This window comes from Lissotriton vulgaris, chromosome 1_1 (genome assembly GCF_964263255.1).
Source record: "Lissotriton vulgaris chromosome 1_1, aLisVul1.2, whole genome shotgun sequence".
Taxonomy (NCBI): Eukaryota; Metazoa; Chordata; class Amphibia; order Caudata; family Salamandridae; genus Lissotriton; species Lissotriton vulgaris.
This window is the reverse complement of record NC_141685.1, coordinates 501,654,312-501,671,257: the sequence shown is the minus strand read 5'-3', so window position 1 is coordinate 501,671,257 and position 16,946 is coordinate 501,654,312. Positions and strand designations below refer to the sequence as shown.

At 45.5% G+C, this 16,946-nt stretch overlaps 1 protein-coding gene across 2 annotated transcripts in view; it reads right to left on the bottom strand.

The window, feature by feature from the left end:
- The window catches only part of LOC147747399 (serine/threonine-protein kinase TNNI3K), a 2,862,006-nt gene that overhangs the window by 2,120,839 nt on the left and 724,221 nt on the right, over positions 1-16,946 (bottom strand). For both annotated transcript variants that reach the window (XM_086953863.1, XM_086953861.1), the window contains one exon: positions 7,586-7,696. In XM_086953863.1, the coding sequence (XP_086809989.1) occupies positions 7,586-7,696 (111 nt within the window). The remainder of the gene's footprint in view (positions 1-7,585; positions 7,697-16,946) is intronic.

The following is a 16,946-nucleotide window of genomic DNA, read 5'->3' as shown; positions in this document are numbered from 1 at the left end:
ATTCTTCCTGTCGATATTTCGGTATCATTCTATTTTAAATTCAATATTCTGTCTGTACACCCAAATAGAAAGTTCAGCTTCTCAGGGCGACCCGTGGAAGGTGGGGCCTCTGGACAATTGCCTACTTTGCCCAAGCCTTAAAACGTCTCAGATCGAAATATCAAGGACAATCTTGTTTTACACCACTAATGGAACGCATGTAAAATCTCCATTAAAAACTCTGGGGCCCATTAGGATGTCGGGAGGATCGCCCCCGCCTGGCTGGCGGTAGCCACCGGCGTCCTGGCGGGGGCGATCAGCCCGCCATCCTACCCTTACTCACCCCCCGCCATATTAGCATGGCGGGGGTGACCGCGGCGGACGGAAAGACCGTCCAACAGTTTTCCGCCCCAGTCGCCTTGCGGCTGGGGCGGAAAAGGTTTAATATGGTGGCGGTGTCTATTAGACACCTCCAGCCATATTAGCATTGCCCAAAACAGATGCCTTTCCGTGGCAAAGGCATGCGGTCTTCACTTCGGGGGCCCACTGTGGGCCCCCGGAGAGAAGGACAGGTGGGTGTTGCACATGGGGGTACCTGTGGTACCCCCCTGCATTTACATTAACAAAGCGGCAGGCACCTTGCAGTGCCTGCCGCTTTGTTAATGTAAATGCAAATGTGCATTGTTATCATTGTGGCGGGCGATGCTGAGAGCACCGCCCGCCACAATGATAAAAATGCAGGATGTGCCCGCCACTGTGGAGGGCACATCCTAATAGCCCCCATGGGACCCCCGCCCTTTGGCGGGCGGTCCCGATTTCCGATAGGATGGCGGGCGGACTAAGTCCGCCCGTCATCCTAATGACCCCCTCTGAGTCTAAAATGTAGTGGTATAAAAGTTGACAGTAAAAGATTATTTCGAACATGTTTATGAAATACAAAGATGTAGTGGTAGTAAAGGATTCATTTATGTGCTACGCACTTTTACCATAAACAAATCCCAAAAGTAACTTATAACAAGTGCTCTTACTTGAACTCTAATGTCCCACATTTAACATTTACGGTATCCCTTACTCTTACACTAACCACCATCTTAGCCATCACCTTAACCCTAATGTCTCCATTACTCTAACACTAATCTAAACTTCACCTTAACTCAAATACCTTAGCTGAATCATGCCTTGTTCCCTTAGCCAATGCATATTCCTAGTCCTTATACTTTCTCTTGACCCTAAACTCACAATTATCCTATCATTATTTCCCTCACCCTTACCTAAATCATTACCCTCACCTTAACCTTTAGGTCTCATCCCATTACCATAGCCATTACCATATGCATACCCCTAGCCTTAATCAAATTATACGTTGTTTAAGAAATAATTCTATTTATTTCAAATATGCATAAACGTACGCCTAATTTAAACACATCTTTTTATTTTATAAATAATTTTTTTTAAATATATATATAAATTCCTAAAAAAACTATCTTTAGCATAACTTGTTTTGTCACAACTTTTGAGAACTTTTTTTCTGGCAAATCGATAAATACTTCTGGAAAGCATGCAATAAAAACAATCCTTTAGATATTGCTTGAAAATTCCTTTTCTTCAAAGTGTTGCTATTTTCAAACAGGGAAATCAGCAATCTCTTTTGTATTAAAGGCATCTCTTTATGGTGGACAGAACCTACATCCCACAGCCGGATCATTTTGATTAGACAGGTCAAAATGGTGTCCTAAATTAGGAGACATTGACACTTTTTATGCAGACACTTTTCTTCAAAAAGGCATTCCTCATGCAGTACCAAAAGAGAGAAGCAATCCAACCATGTGACTGCACAGGGAACACATAAGAGTTAGGGTGACCAACCGTCTGTAAATTTCACGGACTGTCTGTAATTTGGACCTCATGTCCCTTGTCCCTGAGGATTCTTTTTAACGACACCTTTTTTCCGTAATTTTGGGTATTGCAGGGAACAGCACTGTTCTCTCAATGAAGCCTCAGCTCCTGATGGGGCCACCTCGCACTCCTCTGAGCGCAAGAGCAGCCCTTCCCCGCCCATTGTCATTTTGTATGCGGCTAATTGACACATACAGAATGACAATGGGCCAGTTTGGAGTCTTACTTACGGCATGTGGTGGCCTCCTCCTGCCCTGGGCTAGGGTAGATGGAAGGAATATGCAAACGAACCAATGATCCTACAGAATCCAGTTCATGAAAAAAAGCTAGTGAAACAAGTTGAAAAGAAGGGGCTAGAGTTCTTTCAGTCTCATCATTTTAGAAAAGTGCAGTTTCAATATTATATGCAACGAAGCAATGGTTGCTGAATTTTTATTTTATGCAACTAACAACCATTGACAAAGCTGATAGTTCTGGCTTGTTGTAGGTGTAACGTTACTTGTGTTATATATCCGGATACAATGACAGAAGAGAGAAAATACCAGTTGGGCGGTACACTATGCTAAGCAGAGATTTTTAGCTTAGGTGTTTTAAGCCACACTCTCAATTACATCAAACACCACCTTTTGAGAAACCCCCCCCCCCCTTTCATCCTGCTTAAAGCCCCGGAAACAACACCATGTCACAGTCATCTCATGGCATGGCACTGTGCATCATGCATGATTCATGCCTTCTACTTTTTCAGATTGCCTATGTGCACTGACATAGTGAACCCTCCCCCACCCCACTCCTTGCTTTTTGAACTAAAGCAAGGGTGAAATTCGTGATGGGCCTCTTCTGTCTGCAACTCTGCAGCCAAAAGCTCAGTTGGGCGAGTGAGTAAGTGAAGGGATGGCTGGATGGCAGGATGGATTAGTGAAAGGGTGAATGGATGAATGAAAGGGTGAATAGATGGATATTGAGCGAAAGGGTGGATTGATGAGTGAAAGGGTGGATGATCGGTGAGTGAATGGGTGGATGGATGAGAGAAAAGGTAAATAGATGGATGTATGGGTGGAAGGGTAGATGGATGGGTAAGAGGGTTGATGGATGAGTGAAAGGATGGATAGATAAGTGAAAGGGTGAATGATGGGCGAGTGAATGGGTGGATGGATGAGTGAAATGATGGATGAGTGATAGGGTCAATGGATGGATTCATGAGTGGATGAGGAGAAGGATGGGTGGATGGATGGAAGGAAGGATGGCTAAGCGAAAGGGTCAATAGAGAGAGAAAGGGAGGATGGATGGGTGACTGAAAAGGTGAATGGGTAGAAGGATGGGTGACTGGGTGGATGGATGAGTAAGTAAAAGGATGGCTGGATGGGTAAAAGGGTAAATGGCTGGATGGATGAGTGGATAGATGGCTGGATAATTAAGTGGATGATTGGGTGGCAGAGTGGATGGATGAGTGTACAGATGGATAGGGTGAAAGGGTGGATGGATGAGTGAAAGTGTGGATGGCGGGAAGGATGAGTGAAATTATGGATTGAAGGATACATGATGGATAGGTTTGCAAATGGATGAATATGTTTGTATATAGATGGGATTACTTATATATTATTACACGATCTCCTTTGATGTGTCAGTAAAACGTACCTTTTGTACCCTAGTTTTGTCCTGAATTTTGACCTCCTGTCCTGAATTTTTGTCCTGAATTTTGACCCTTTGTCCTGAATTTTTATCCTCACCGTCCTGAATTTGCACCCATGCCAGTTGGTCACCCTAATAAGAGGTAAATGAGATCCATATGTTATAAGGAAATAGATAATTAAGAGTGGGCTGAAACGTTCCTCATGAATTATATAAATACACTTCCCAAATCATGAGAAGTGAATGCTGTGTTCATCCTTGCAGAATAAAGTTCATATCCAAGACAACAACAAAATACAATAGGGATGAAGGCAAATTAATATTCCTCACAACACCACAGTTCCTTTACGGAATGAAAACAGACATTGTAAGAGAAGTGAAGTAAGAAATGTTCTATGTTATTCTCCATCTCCACAGGTTTGTATGTTGGTCCATGTGAAACGCTGCATTTTCAAGCTTAATCCGCACAGAATAACATTGATGGGGTACCAAATACTTAAAGACAGGAACTAGTAAGCTCCAAAACGTACCCAATTAGTATATGGACCATATGCATCACTACGAATGATCTAGATATGAAAACTGGATCGTGCATGCACCCCGACCGACCTTAGTCATTGCACTCAGATGGCAACACTGGAGTCACATAATGAACAGTTGTGTTGGCTCTGGGCAGAGCTGAGGAAGTCGACTTTTGCTTTTGCACTGTCCAGAGCAGATTCGTGCAATCTGGAATTGTTCCAAATGAATGTATGATCTGCGAACTATACAGCTCGGGGGAACTGAGAGAGGTAATCGCTGCCCACTGTTTCCGGCTTGTGCTATCTGCAGTTCATGTCTCAGATAAATTCTGTGTCGTAAGTATGTGCTTTAGATAGTACAACAGCATGAAAACCAGCAAAGGGCTCTGCACTGAGCCAACACAACTGAGCATTTTATTTAAAAAAATAATTGAGATTTGTGCATAGTACATCATTGAGTGCATTGTGTCATCAGAGAATTTTAGCCTTTATATATGACAATTAGTTGTCAGTGTTCTCATGTCGCATGCAGAAATGTAGACTCATATTGATTCAAAAAGTAGAGAGATAATAAGGTAAAAAAAAACAGAACAACAACAACTTTGAGCCTGGCCCCTTCAAACACAACTGCTCGTGATAAGGCCCCTGATGTTCTTTAGGCTCATCAGCATAAATTTACATCTCCATTCTTCACTGGAGAGGGGCCTACTTTCGGATAGAGGATTTTGTCAGCTGGTCTTTTCATATAAGAATTGTTCAGTATAAATTTCAATATTTTCAGGGGATTTTGTTCCTTTTTATGATGTTTTTATCCTTTGTCCCATTTAAATCTATTATTTATATTTTTGAGCAGACATCTTGGTTGTCCCTTTTGAATCTGAATGAAAAATTATTGGTGTATGACTTTGAAATATCAAAAATGAATGAACTAATCTAGCACAGTGAGAAAAGGACATCACGTGGTAAAGACAAGTCCTAGAAACTACAGAAAGCAACTGGCACTAATTTCTGAAACTCTCTCCTAGCACATCCTAGGCTAAGGCATCTGGGGCCAGATGTATCAAAGGGTTTTGCCCATTCTGTGTCTATGGGGAAATGTGTTGATACATATGGCCCCTGGTCTGTTGTTTCTAAGAAACCTAAACACCCACCTCTTATGAATTTACCTAGAATGGAAATATATTCACGTTATTCCTAATTAGCGCCTGCGTTCTCTGTCCTATCTCTCAGATGTTACAATAGTAAGGATCTGTTGTTCAATGGTTAAGCACCCTAATACATTCTAAATGCTGGAGAGCCATATACAACCAGTAAAAGTACAAAAAACGGGCTCCAAGAGCTATATTCATTTTCTGGCCATGCTGCTGTCTTCTTGAGCCATAAGAACAAAAGTCAAGCCAGGGTAGGAATCCTTACCCCAAATGCACGTCCTTGAGACATGGGTACAGTTGGCTGAGTGATGCCAGGTTTCACCAGATCTCAGTGGGACTGGCATCCCCGACGCTGGTGTGAGTGAACCAGTGCAGAGGGCTGAGAAGCCTTCACAGTATTTGGAAAAGCTGTTGTTCCATCGACTGAGTCATTAGTTGTCAGGCTATATATAACAGATGAGCCATGCTGTTATAGGAGTTGCACAGCAACTGAAAGCCATTCACTTTTCACAACCTGGCACAACATAACTATTTCACACACTAGCCCTTCACTTGGAGAGGGGAAGGTTCGTAGATCCACTCACAGATCTAGTCTAGGTCAACCTTTTAGTAAATGTTCAAGGTCATCACCCCTATGATCCACCGGACAACCCCTGTATTTTGCTCTATTCGAAAACTTACTTGCTGACAACAAGTAAGTACTCAGTACTTGTTTATGCTAATTTTATTGCCTGCTTATCACTGTTTATTTTCATGTTGTACTTAAATGAGTTCCATACAGATTTCTTTAACAATGGATCAATAGGGAACGTTCTTTAGTAGTACTACAGAGAAGACGTGTGCGTGGGTGTGTGCGTGTCCGTGCGTGTGCGTGCGTGTGTGCGCGTCCCTTTGCCTGTGTCCCTGGCAATGTTATATTTTGACATATTTCATTTTTCGCGACCACGGATTTCTGAGGCGCACCTGCATTTTTAGAAGGACCGGTTATTATATAGAGAAGAGGGGACAGATTTATGGAGAATCCTGTCTTGGCATTGTAAAATACAGTAGTGGAACGGGGACAGCGAGTGCCGCGATAAAGCAGAGATCCGCGGAGCCTTATTTTGGTTATTCAAATTCCAGGCTCCGGGCTCATTATGCGCACATTTCTCGCCGTTGGTTAATTGGATTTCCTCCATAACCCCACCAAGGTTCTGCATTTCAGTTCAAGCAGAAGGAAAGGCACTGCGAGGCAGCCATTACACGAAGACTTACGATTCGTGTCCTTCTTCAAGGGAGCAGTTAAATGAAGTGCTGTCTGTGCTTTATGGCTCGGAGAAACTCGAAAATTATTGTTTTAAGACAGTTCCTTGCCCTTCATCACCTCAAACGAGGGGCAGACAAGAGCCGGAGTTTAGAAGCAATTCTTTCCATTTTCAGATGCCTATTGAAGCAAAGTTGAGCACTGTAAGATACACGTGTAAGCAGAATGTAGAAAACGGCTTTAAATATTTCGGTGCCGCTGTGGTATTGGATACGCGCGCCTTAATTACCAACGTTGAGCTTGGAAGGGACAGGACGTACGAGAGATGAACCACACTTTGAACATGTCTCAGGGCAGAGGACAGAACAGGCTCTCTAGTGGCTCATTTAAGATGAGGATTCACATTTGTTTACCATTAAAAAATCAATGAACTTTCTGTCTCTGTGGGTGGGTGCTTTTATAATTAAGGGCCACGAGGAAGAAAAGTGACGAAGCTGTGTTGTGGATTTTATTTTATTTACAGGTTTCCAGCTTCAGCACTGATTTTGCTTCCTTCTAAAATCTTACATCAGCGTTTATATTCTTTATATTACCATAAAGCTAACATCTTCTATCAACACCAAACATAGTTCAACCAATACAATTAAACTGTTCCAACAGCAGCGGACATTCTAGAACATTTCAGTCTGTTTCAAGCTGTTTGTGGATCTCGAGTGTCAATCACTGTCAGTGGCTTCCAGAGACCACGCTGAGTCACTGTCAGCAGTATGGCGATGCAAGCACAATTGCCACAGTTCGCCACTGACTATGTTGACATATCTCACAGGAGTAACAGTCCTCACGCCAACTGCAGATATACATTTTCCCTTGAACATGCATTACATTTCATACCGCCTTCTGGGAAAAAAGTTTCCCACAACCAACAGGTAATATACATTTACTCAATAACAGGCCGTGTGCATAGTAGAGATGATAATTCTTTCTACAGTAATAAGTAGAATTTCAATATTAATAATGATTTGAAATGGTAAGCAATGCCAGTTGTTACGTTGCTACATATATTAGTCAGTTATTGCATTATCAAAGCTAACAGCAGTGCTAATGACCCAAAAAACGAAGCTTTCTAAGAGGTACCCCATTTCCACCAGAGAGCAGCACCCTCTTACCTCATGATGACCGAATATGGTTGCAATGTGAAGCGCAGTAAGAGCTCCATACCCAACTTGTTGAATGTCTGCTCCTCCATGTAGCAAGGCCGTCAGCAGCTCTGCATTGTCCTGCAATACAGATTGTGCCATGTCACTGTTATCATACTATAATACTTCAAATGATAAAAATAGAAAGCAAAATAAAATACAATGCAACAAAGTTCTTTCCCCCATACATTGTAAGACTATTACAGTCACGGTGGAATTCCAGGGTATTTGTTTTTTTTTCAAGCTGTTGTGTTTCTGTAGTTTATTTCATGCCTTAGATCAATGAAGGAACGATAGGGACTGGGTGGCTCGTCATATATCCTAACTTCAATAATATATCAAACTAATAACCTGACTTTCCATATGATTTCTTATATAGAAAGAAAAATCAATAGTGAGAAATTGATCACTGTGATTCTCATGTCTAGTCCCAAGCAGTATCCAATCCAAGAGACCCACCTAGCCATGAGGATGTGCCCATAATCTGCAATGTTAAACCTAGCATGTTTGCTCAACCTATGGGACGCCTTATTAATTGGCTGGATGTTAGACTCATCTCTCAGGGTACTGTGGCGAAACAGCCACTAGTCCTGCTGGGGCATGGAGTCCCCTTGCCGCAGCCCCTATCTGCTTATATGCGCCTCCTGGTGCGATGCTTACATTGGCGGTGAATCAGTGGCTAGTCCTGCTAGGGGATGGAGTTCTCTTGTGGCAATGACGGCTCCCACATCTATCGAGGCGTATCCAGTTGTAGAGACAAGGGCGGTAACCCTGTCCTGTCTCCTCCTGGTGCTGAAGGGAGCAGGACTGGTCCTGGGTTTAGCCTGGGCTTTGGTCACGTGCGTCTCGCGCCACTGTGGTGAAGGATGCTTTTCAGCACGTGGTGTGGGGAATCCGTGTCAAACCATCCCCCTTGCAATGTGGTCGTCTGGAACAGGTAGTCCTGATTAGCAGCTGGACAAACAGCAGACAGACTAAACTTCCTTGGATTCAAATTATATGTCCCAGCAGGTGAGTAGTATAACTATTTTTCAAAATGAGAATTCTATCATTTATCTCTAGACAATAACCTAATGTTTTTACAATATGTTAGCCTAGAAGACAAAAGCAACAACAATAAAACAAACAGACATAGAAACACCATATATACCGTTTTGAATTGGACTCACTTAAATTGGCTATTTGCCAGGGCTTAGTACATCATGTCAAAAAGGTGAAAATAAAAAGTTTATTTCATGACTCTTGTGATCCATGCAATGGTCACAGCTAAAACCATGATAATGTGCCCACTTTAGAATGGATCCGGAAATGAATTGGACGGTATTGAGGGATTCTTACTCTAAACGTAGTTGTTCGGTGCCCATGGGATGTGGGGACTTAACACACTTAAGTTCACTGATCTGAGTGAGCAATGAAAAATTAAGTTGCTGTTTCCTCAGCTTTAGTTAATCATGAATCGTACCTTCTAGTCTGTCACTGCATATGAATCACCTACTGAGAATAATGGTGTGCTGGCTTTTCACCTACTCAAGTCCTCCACTCCTGAATGCTATCAAGGTAGCAGCATCGAATTAAGTATAAAAGCATCAGTGGAGTTCAGTAGCCTCCCTTCCTCAGCATCATTACGCATATATTTAATCCTGTACTCATCATGACGTTGGCGTCATCAATTGGCGCCATCTTGAAATGGGCATTTCCGATAGTTTCAATATATTTTAACTTCCTTTGTTGATAGATGGTGGGCCTATAATAGGTGCGATCTTAAGCTTGGGAGTGTAAATTCTTAGTCTCTCTTTTATTTCCATGCCATTTGAAGATATTAGTAAGTAGATGCATCTATTATAAATGGCCTTTGTTACAGTTATTATGTTTAAAGTTTTTCTTTCGTTCAAAGTCCTATCAATAGGATGTCATTGACATGGACAGCTGTGTTGGCTTACAGTTTAGCCAGTTTCATGTCTGATGATAAAAACAGTAATAGGTTTTATTGAAAATATGAGTTATGGCATCTTTAGAGTTTTCTGCTCATTAGCTTCATAGTAAGGACCACAGAATGTCATTGTTAAGACCTTCTTGGATGTTTTCAGTTTATACATTTCAATGCTGTTCTCTATTAAAGAGACAGGCTGCACCATCATGACCATCTGATCATTTCTCGAAGATTATTCATGTCATCTCATTTGGTAAATGGTTGCTCTCAAAGAAATCCACTGTAAGTTTTTGTGGTATTACATTTACATCAAATAGTACGCCCATGTTTATTTATTCGTATTTTGACTGATCTTCGCCGTGCAGTGTAGCTGAAATGGACAAGTCACCATATAGATGCAGTTGGCCATCTTACAATTATTTGCTGACACAATTCCCGGTTCTTGGGTAACCCTAAGTCTAGTTCTTTGAATTGTGTAGTCAAATGAAAACTGTTACAATTTTTGCAAGAGAAGTGTCCCGTTATTTGTGGTAGGCCACCAACTCCCGGTTAGGGAGTAGGTTTATTTTTCTAGTCTTGTATGCACTAGTTAGTCTTTCAAATTCCTTGACTATTTGAATGAAAAACTATGGTTTACGAAGGAGTATAGTTTCTGTTAGACTTGACATACTTGGCAGGGTTTCCCCTTAACGTTTTGCCTTCAGCCCTCCTGTTTTGGCTGGCCATAGGACTCTTCCTACTCTACCACTGCTAACCAGTGCATAAGTGCTTGAGCTCTCTGCTCTAAATATATTTTAACATTGGCTTATACCCAAATTGGCAGATTTAATTTATTTATACATGTCTAGTAAAGTGCACTACATGTGCCCAGGGTCTGTAAATTAAATGCTACTAATGGACTTGCAGCACTGATTGTGTTGCCCACTTAAAAGTCCTTTAATCATGTTTCAGGCCTGCCATTGCAGAGCCTTTGTGTGCAGCTTTAACCTGCCATGTTGACCTGGCAAAATAAACCTTTAGCGAGCCCAAAGCTTCCATTTTAATACACAAAAGTCACAGCTCAGACTCGCCTTAGACAGCATTAAGGGTAGGGTGCAGTATATGTTTTAGAAGTTGGACTTGTACTTTTAAGTTTTACATGTCCTGGTAGTGAAAAACACTTACATTTGTTTTCACTACTTCAAGGCCTTTCTATCTCTTAGGATAACATTGGCGTTGCCTTATTACATTTTTATAAGTTTAATTTCCAAATGGGAAGAGATGATTGCTTCATGTTTGGTGTCTCTGAAATCCTAATTAGAAAATCCTAATTTGTGGTGAAGTCGCATTTTAAATTACAATTCTGAAAATGCCACTTTTGTAAATTTTGTACAAAAGGGGGTGGTGATGGATGGAGCATCTGAATCAATCAAACACTCACACCCACTCAAAAGATCTGGGTTTAATCCATCACCGTTCTTTAGCCCACTCTGCCACCCCAGTTCAGACATGGCTATATGCAAATCAGTCTGACCATGTGCCTCATGGGAACAGTCCAGCCCGAACTGCCAAGCCATGTCTTCCCTGGACCGGAAACAAGCTTCCGAGGACCTGTTTCTGGCATTCCAGCCGTCTTTAGCCTGGCTTGCTTGAATCCAGTGGCAAAGTGAGCAAGGGACTCACGTCTGAGCATACCCTGCCAAACTTATGGCGGCCAAAAGCGGTACAAAAGGGGGTGGTGATGGACGGAGCATCTGAATCAATCAAACACTCACACCCAGTCAAAAGATCTGGGTTTAATCCATCACCGTTCTTCAGCCCACTCTGCCACCCCAGTTCAGACATGGCTATATGCAAATCAGTCTGACCCTGTGCCTCAGGGCAACAGTCCAGCCCGAACTGCCAAGCCATGTCTTCCCTGGACCTGAAACAAGCTTCCGAGGACCGCTTTCTGGCATTCAAGCAGTCTTCAGCCCGGCTTGCTTGAATCCAGTGGCAAAGTGAGCAAGGGACTCACGTCTGAGCATACCCTGCCACACTTATGGGGGGCCAAAAGCGGTACAAAAGGGGGTGGTAATGGACGGAGCATCTGAACCAATCAAACACTCACACCCAGTCAAAAGATCTGGGTTTAATCCATCACTCTTCTTTAGCCCACTCTGCAACCCCAGTTCAGACATGGCTATATGCAAATCAGTCTGACCCTGTGCCTCATGGGAACAGTCCAGCCCAAACTGCCAAGCCATGTCTTCCCTGGACCGGAAACAAGCTTCCGAGGACCGGTTTCTGGCATTCCAGCAGTCTTCAGCCCGGCTTGCTTCAATCCAGTGGCACTGTGAGCAAGGGAGTCACGTCTGAGCATACCCTGCCACACAGACTCATGCCTGCACCACATCTTCGACAGAGCAGCCACCACCATCGCCCCCGATCTACATTGCATCATCAACTGCTCCATCTAAACCCCCTCTGTCCTTGATGACTGGAAATACGCCGAGATCAAACTGCTGCTGAAGAAACCGTTAGCTGATGCGACTGACCTCAAGAACTTCAGACCCATCCCCCTGCTCCCCTTCCCAGCTGAGGTCATCGAGAAGGCCATCAACGTCCAAATTTCCGAGTTCATCAAAGTGAACTACTTCCTGGAATCCTCTCAATCTGGCTTCCAAAGCAACCACAGCACAGAGCCTACACTCCTCTCTGCCATTGATGACATTTGCTCCCTCCTCGACCGGGGAGAAACATCAGCTCTCATCCTCCTCGACCTCTTTTCCACCTTAGACACCATCTCTAATTGAACCCTAATCACGACACTCCAAGACACTCGCATCCACAACAAAGCCTTGGACTGGATCTGTTCCTTCCTCAGTGGTATAATACAGTGAGTCAGACTTCCCCAGTTCCTCTCAGAACCCACTGAGATCAGCTGCGGAGGGCCTCAGGGCTCCTTCTTTAGCCCCATGCTTTTCAACATCTATTTGGTCCTGCTCGCAGCCATCGCCAGGAACCATGGACTCAACATTGTTTCCTACGCCAATGACACTCAGCTGATTCTCTTCCTCACCAATGAACCCACCATCACCAGAAACAACTTTCACAACAAGATGAAGGCTGTTGCCACCTGGATGACGGATAGCTGCTTCAAGCTCAACTCAGACAAAGACCAAAATCTTCATCCTGGGGCCCAACACCTCCACTTGGGAAGACTCCTGGTGGCTCACTGAGCTAGGAAGCCCCCTCCCACTGACCATGCGTGAAACTTCAGCATCATACTGGACTCTTCACTCACCATGAACCACCAATGCTGCCTCCTCATCATGCTTCCAAACTCTTCGTCTGGTTCAGAAGACTTACCGATAGATCTCCTTTGAGGCCAGGAAGACAGTCTCCCGCACACTCATCAGCAGCAGACTTGACTACGGCAGTGCATTCTACGTAGGCACCACCCAGAAACTCCTCAGAGAACTTCAGAGAGTGCAGAACATCACAGCCAGACTGAGCGACCTCTGACCCTGGGACCTCCTCGACATAACATCGCTAGACGTCGCCTTCCTCACGGAAACCTGGATGAACACCTCCTCAGCCCCCGACATTGCCATAGCCATCCCGGACGGCTACAAGATCACCCAGAGGGACCACATCAACCAAACCGGAGGAGGCATCGCCATCGGCTACAGGAACACCATCCGCATCACGACCAACTCTGACGACGCCCTCACCACCGCCGAACACCTTCACTTCCAGATACACACCGACCCCAAGACCACCCTCAGAGGGACTCTCATCTACAGACCCCCTGGACCACGCACACAATTCAGCAAAGCCATCGCAGACTTCATCAGCCCACACACCCTCTCCTCCGCTGACTACATCCTCTTAGGGGACCTGAACTTCCACCTGGAAAAAAACAATGACAACAACACCACCACCCTGCTGGACAACTTAGCCAACCTTGGACTCAAGCAACTGGTGAACACCCCCACCCACTACGCCAGCCACACGCTTGACCCAGTCTTCTCCTCCAGCAACCACGTCTCCTTCAGCTACTCCACCGGACTTCACTGGAACGATCACAGCTGCGTCCACTTCAACTTCAATAAAACCACGACTCACCACCACCCGCAGCAGGTTCCCCGAAGACGCTGGAGCAAGATCACCACCGACCAGCTCACCACGTCCCTGAGCCAAAACCCACCTACCAACACCACGGACACCAACGACGCAGCCTGCAACCTCACACAGTGGATCACCAACTGCGCCAATGCCCTGGCACCACTGAAGACCCCGCCAAGCAATCCAGGCAGCAAGAAAGCCTCATGGTTCACCGACGACCTCAACGACTCAAAGAAAGCCTTCCGCACCCTCGAGAAAGCCTGGCGCCACGAACAGTCGACAGGAAACATGACAGCCCTCAAGAACGCCACTCGCAAACATCACCAGCTGATCCGCACCACCAAAAGAACATCATTCAGAGAACGACTGGGCAACAACACCCACAACAGCAAGGAACTCTTCAGCATCGTCAAAGAGCTCTCCAACCCCAGCGCCAGCAACAACGACATCACACCATCGCAAGACCTCTGCGACTCACTCGCCACGTTCTTCCACCGCAAGATCGCCAATATACACGCCAGCTTCGGCGCCCAGACCACGCACCCAACCACCGAACCAACGCCCCCTCCACTATCCTCCGCGCCTGGACCCCGGTCAACACCGAAGACACCACCCACGTGATGAACACCATCGACTCCGGCTCCCCAGCCGACCCCTGCCCACACCACATCTTCAACAAGGCCGACTCCATCATCGCACCCCATCTCTGGAACATCATTAACAACTCCTTCGTGTCCACCACCTTTCCAGAGAGCTGGAAGCACGCAGAGATCAGCGCCCTCCTGAAGAAACCCACCGCCGACCCCACGCACCTCAAGACCTTCTGCCCCATCTCGCTCCTCCCCTTTCCCGCAAACGTCATTGAGAAGACTGTCAACATACAGTTGAACAGCGAGCTGCTTTTAAAATCGGCTGCCTGGTATATAAGGCCCGGCAGTCCAAGGGCCCGGCCTACTTAGAATCCCTTCTCAACCCTCATTGCCCGGTTCGTAACCTCCGCTCTGCCCATCTCCACCTTTTCACCACTCCGATGGCCAAACTAAAAAAACTGGGTGGCCGTAGATTCAGCTACCTGGCACCTAAATTGTGGAACTCCCTCCCTCTCCATATAAAAACTTCTTGTACCCTACTAAGCTTCCGAAAGAGCCTAAAAACATGGCTCTTCTCAAAACTCACCTAAACTACGACTCCCACCCTCAATCTTAATCACAGCGCCAGGAAACCTTCGGTGTCAGCGCGCTTTATAAATACAGCATAAGATAAGATAAGACCACTTTCCTCGAAACGAACGGCTCCCTCGACTCATCGCAGTCCGGTTTTTGAGCGAACCACAGCACCGAAACCGCCCTCATCGCAGCAACCGATGACATCAGGACCATGCTTGACAACAGGGAAACTGCCGCCCTCATCCTCCTCGACCTATCAGCCGCATTCGATACAGTCTGCCACGGCACCCTAACGACCCGCCTCCACCACGTCGGGATCCAAGAAGAGGTCCTGAACTGGATCACCTCCTTCCTCTCTGACAGAACTCAAAGAGTCCGTCTCCCGCCCTTCCGCACCGCGGCCACCAAGATCATCTGCGACGTACCCCAAGGCTCCTCGCTCAGCCATAGCCTCTTCAATGTCTACATGAGCCCCCTCGCGGCCATCGCACGCAAACGCGGCCTCAACATCATCTCTTATGCAGATGACACCCAGCTGATCCTCTCCCTCACCAACGACCCCGCCACCGGCAAAGCAAGCCTCCAGGAAGGAATGAAGGACGTCGCGGAATGGATGAAGCTCAGCTGTCTGAAACTGAACTCAGACAAGATGGAAGTCCTCATCCTCGGACCATCCCCTTCCGCCTGGGACGACTCCTGGTGGCCCCCGGCTTTGGGCACCGCCCCCAAGCCCACAGACCACACACGCAACTTGGGAGTCATCCTTGACTCCTCCCTCACAATGACCAAGCAAGTCAACGCCGTTACTTCTTCCTGCTTCAACACCCTTTGCATGCTCCATAAGATCTTCTGCTGGATCCCCACCAGAACCAGGAAGGCTGTCATCCAGGCCCTAGTTACCAGCTGACTGGACTACGGGAACGCCCTCTACGCTGAAACCACAGTCAAACTACAGAAAACACTTCCGCGCATACAGAAAGCATCGGCACAACTCATCCTGGACATCCCCCGACGCAGCCACATCTCTTCCCACCTGAGAGACCTGCACTGGCTTCCCGTAAACAATAGGATCACGTTCAGGCTCCTTACCCACGCACACAAAGCTCTCCACGACATGAGAAAAAGCTCTACCCTGCCATGAGTCATGTATGTAGGAAGCATTACAGAAACAGGAAACAAGGAGACTCAATTGGTTTGTCTTAAGGTTGTTAATCACCAATATGTATCACATACAGTTACATAGGAATATACAGTTATAGCAGCACTATATAGAGAAAATCATATGACATCCGGAAGGCACTTGGGGCCAGATGTAGGTAAATCCGATTTACCGACTTTTAAATACTGAGTCATACCGATTCGGTATTTAAAAGTCGGTAAATTGGAAGGAGGCAGATGTAGGTAAAAAATTAACGAATCTGTAAGAGTCGGTATTTACAGATTCTGTAAATACCGATTCTGTATTTCCCATTGATTCCTATGGGCCTTGAAGCCCATAGGAATCAATGTGAAATACAGATTCGGTATTTACAGAATCGGTAAATACCGAATCCTGCAAGGGTGCTGGGGGTGTCACTTTGACACCCTCTAGCACCCCAATTCTGGACGTGTGTGCAATGTGGCACACAGACATGCCCTAAGGGCATGTCTGTGTGTCACAGTGCACAGGTGTGCATGCACAGATGTGCATGCACACCTGAATTCGGTATTTTACCACCCAATAGGATTGGGTGGTAAAATACCGATTTTTAAGGGCCTGTGGCACTCTTAGGAGTGCCACCTACATATGGTTTTTCCAAATCGGTAAATATACCGATTCGGTATTTTACCGATTCTGTAAATTTACCGATTCAGTAACTTTACAGAATCGGTAAAATATAGGCCCCCTACATCTGGAAACCCTAATACCGGTCGGTAACGGCCGAATTCGGCCATTACCGATCGGTATTAGGGCTCCTACATCTGGCCCTTGGTGTATAGTGATATATACAATTGGAAACAGGTGACGACGCAAGTGATCCAGGTGAACAGCGTGAGCGGCGCAAGGTGAATATGTATACAGTGGTGGCTCAAAAGAATATCAAATTACATCAATCGCATTCATTATTTTCCATTTTTGTCATGAGCCGAACAGCAGAAATACGCC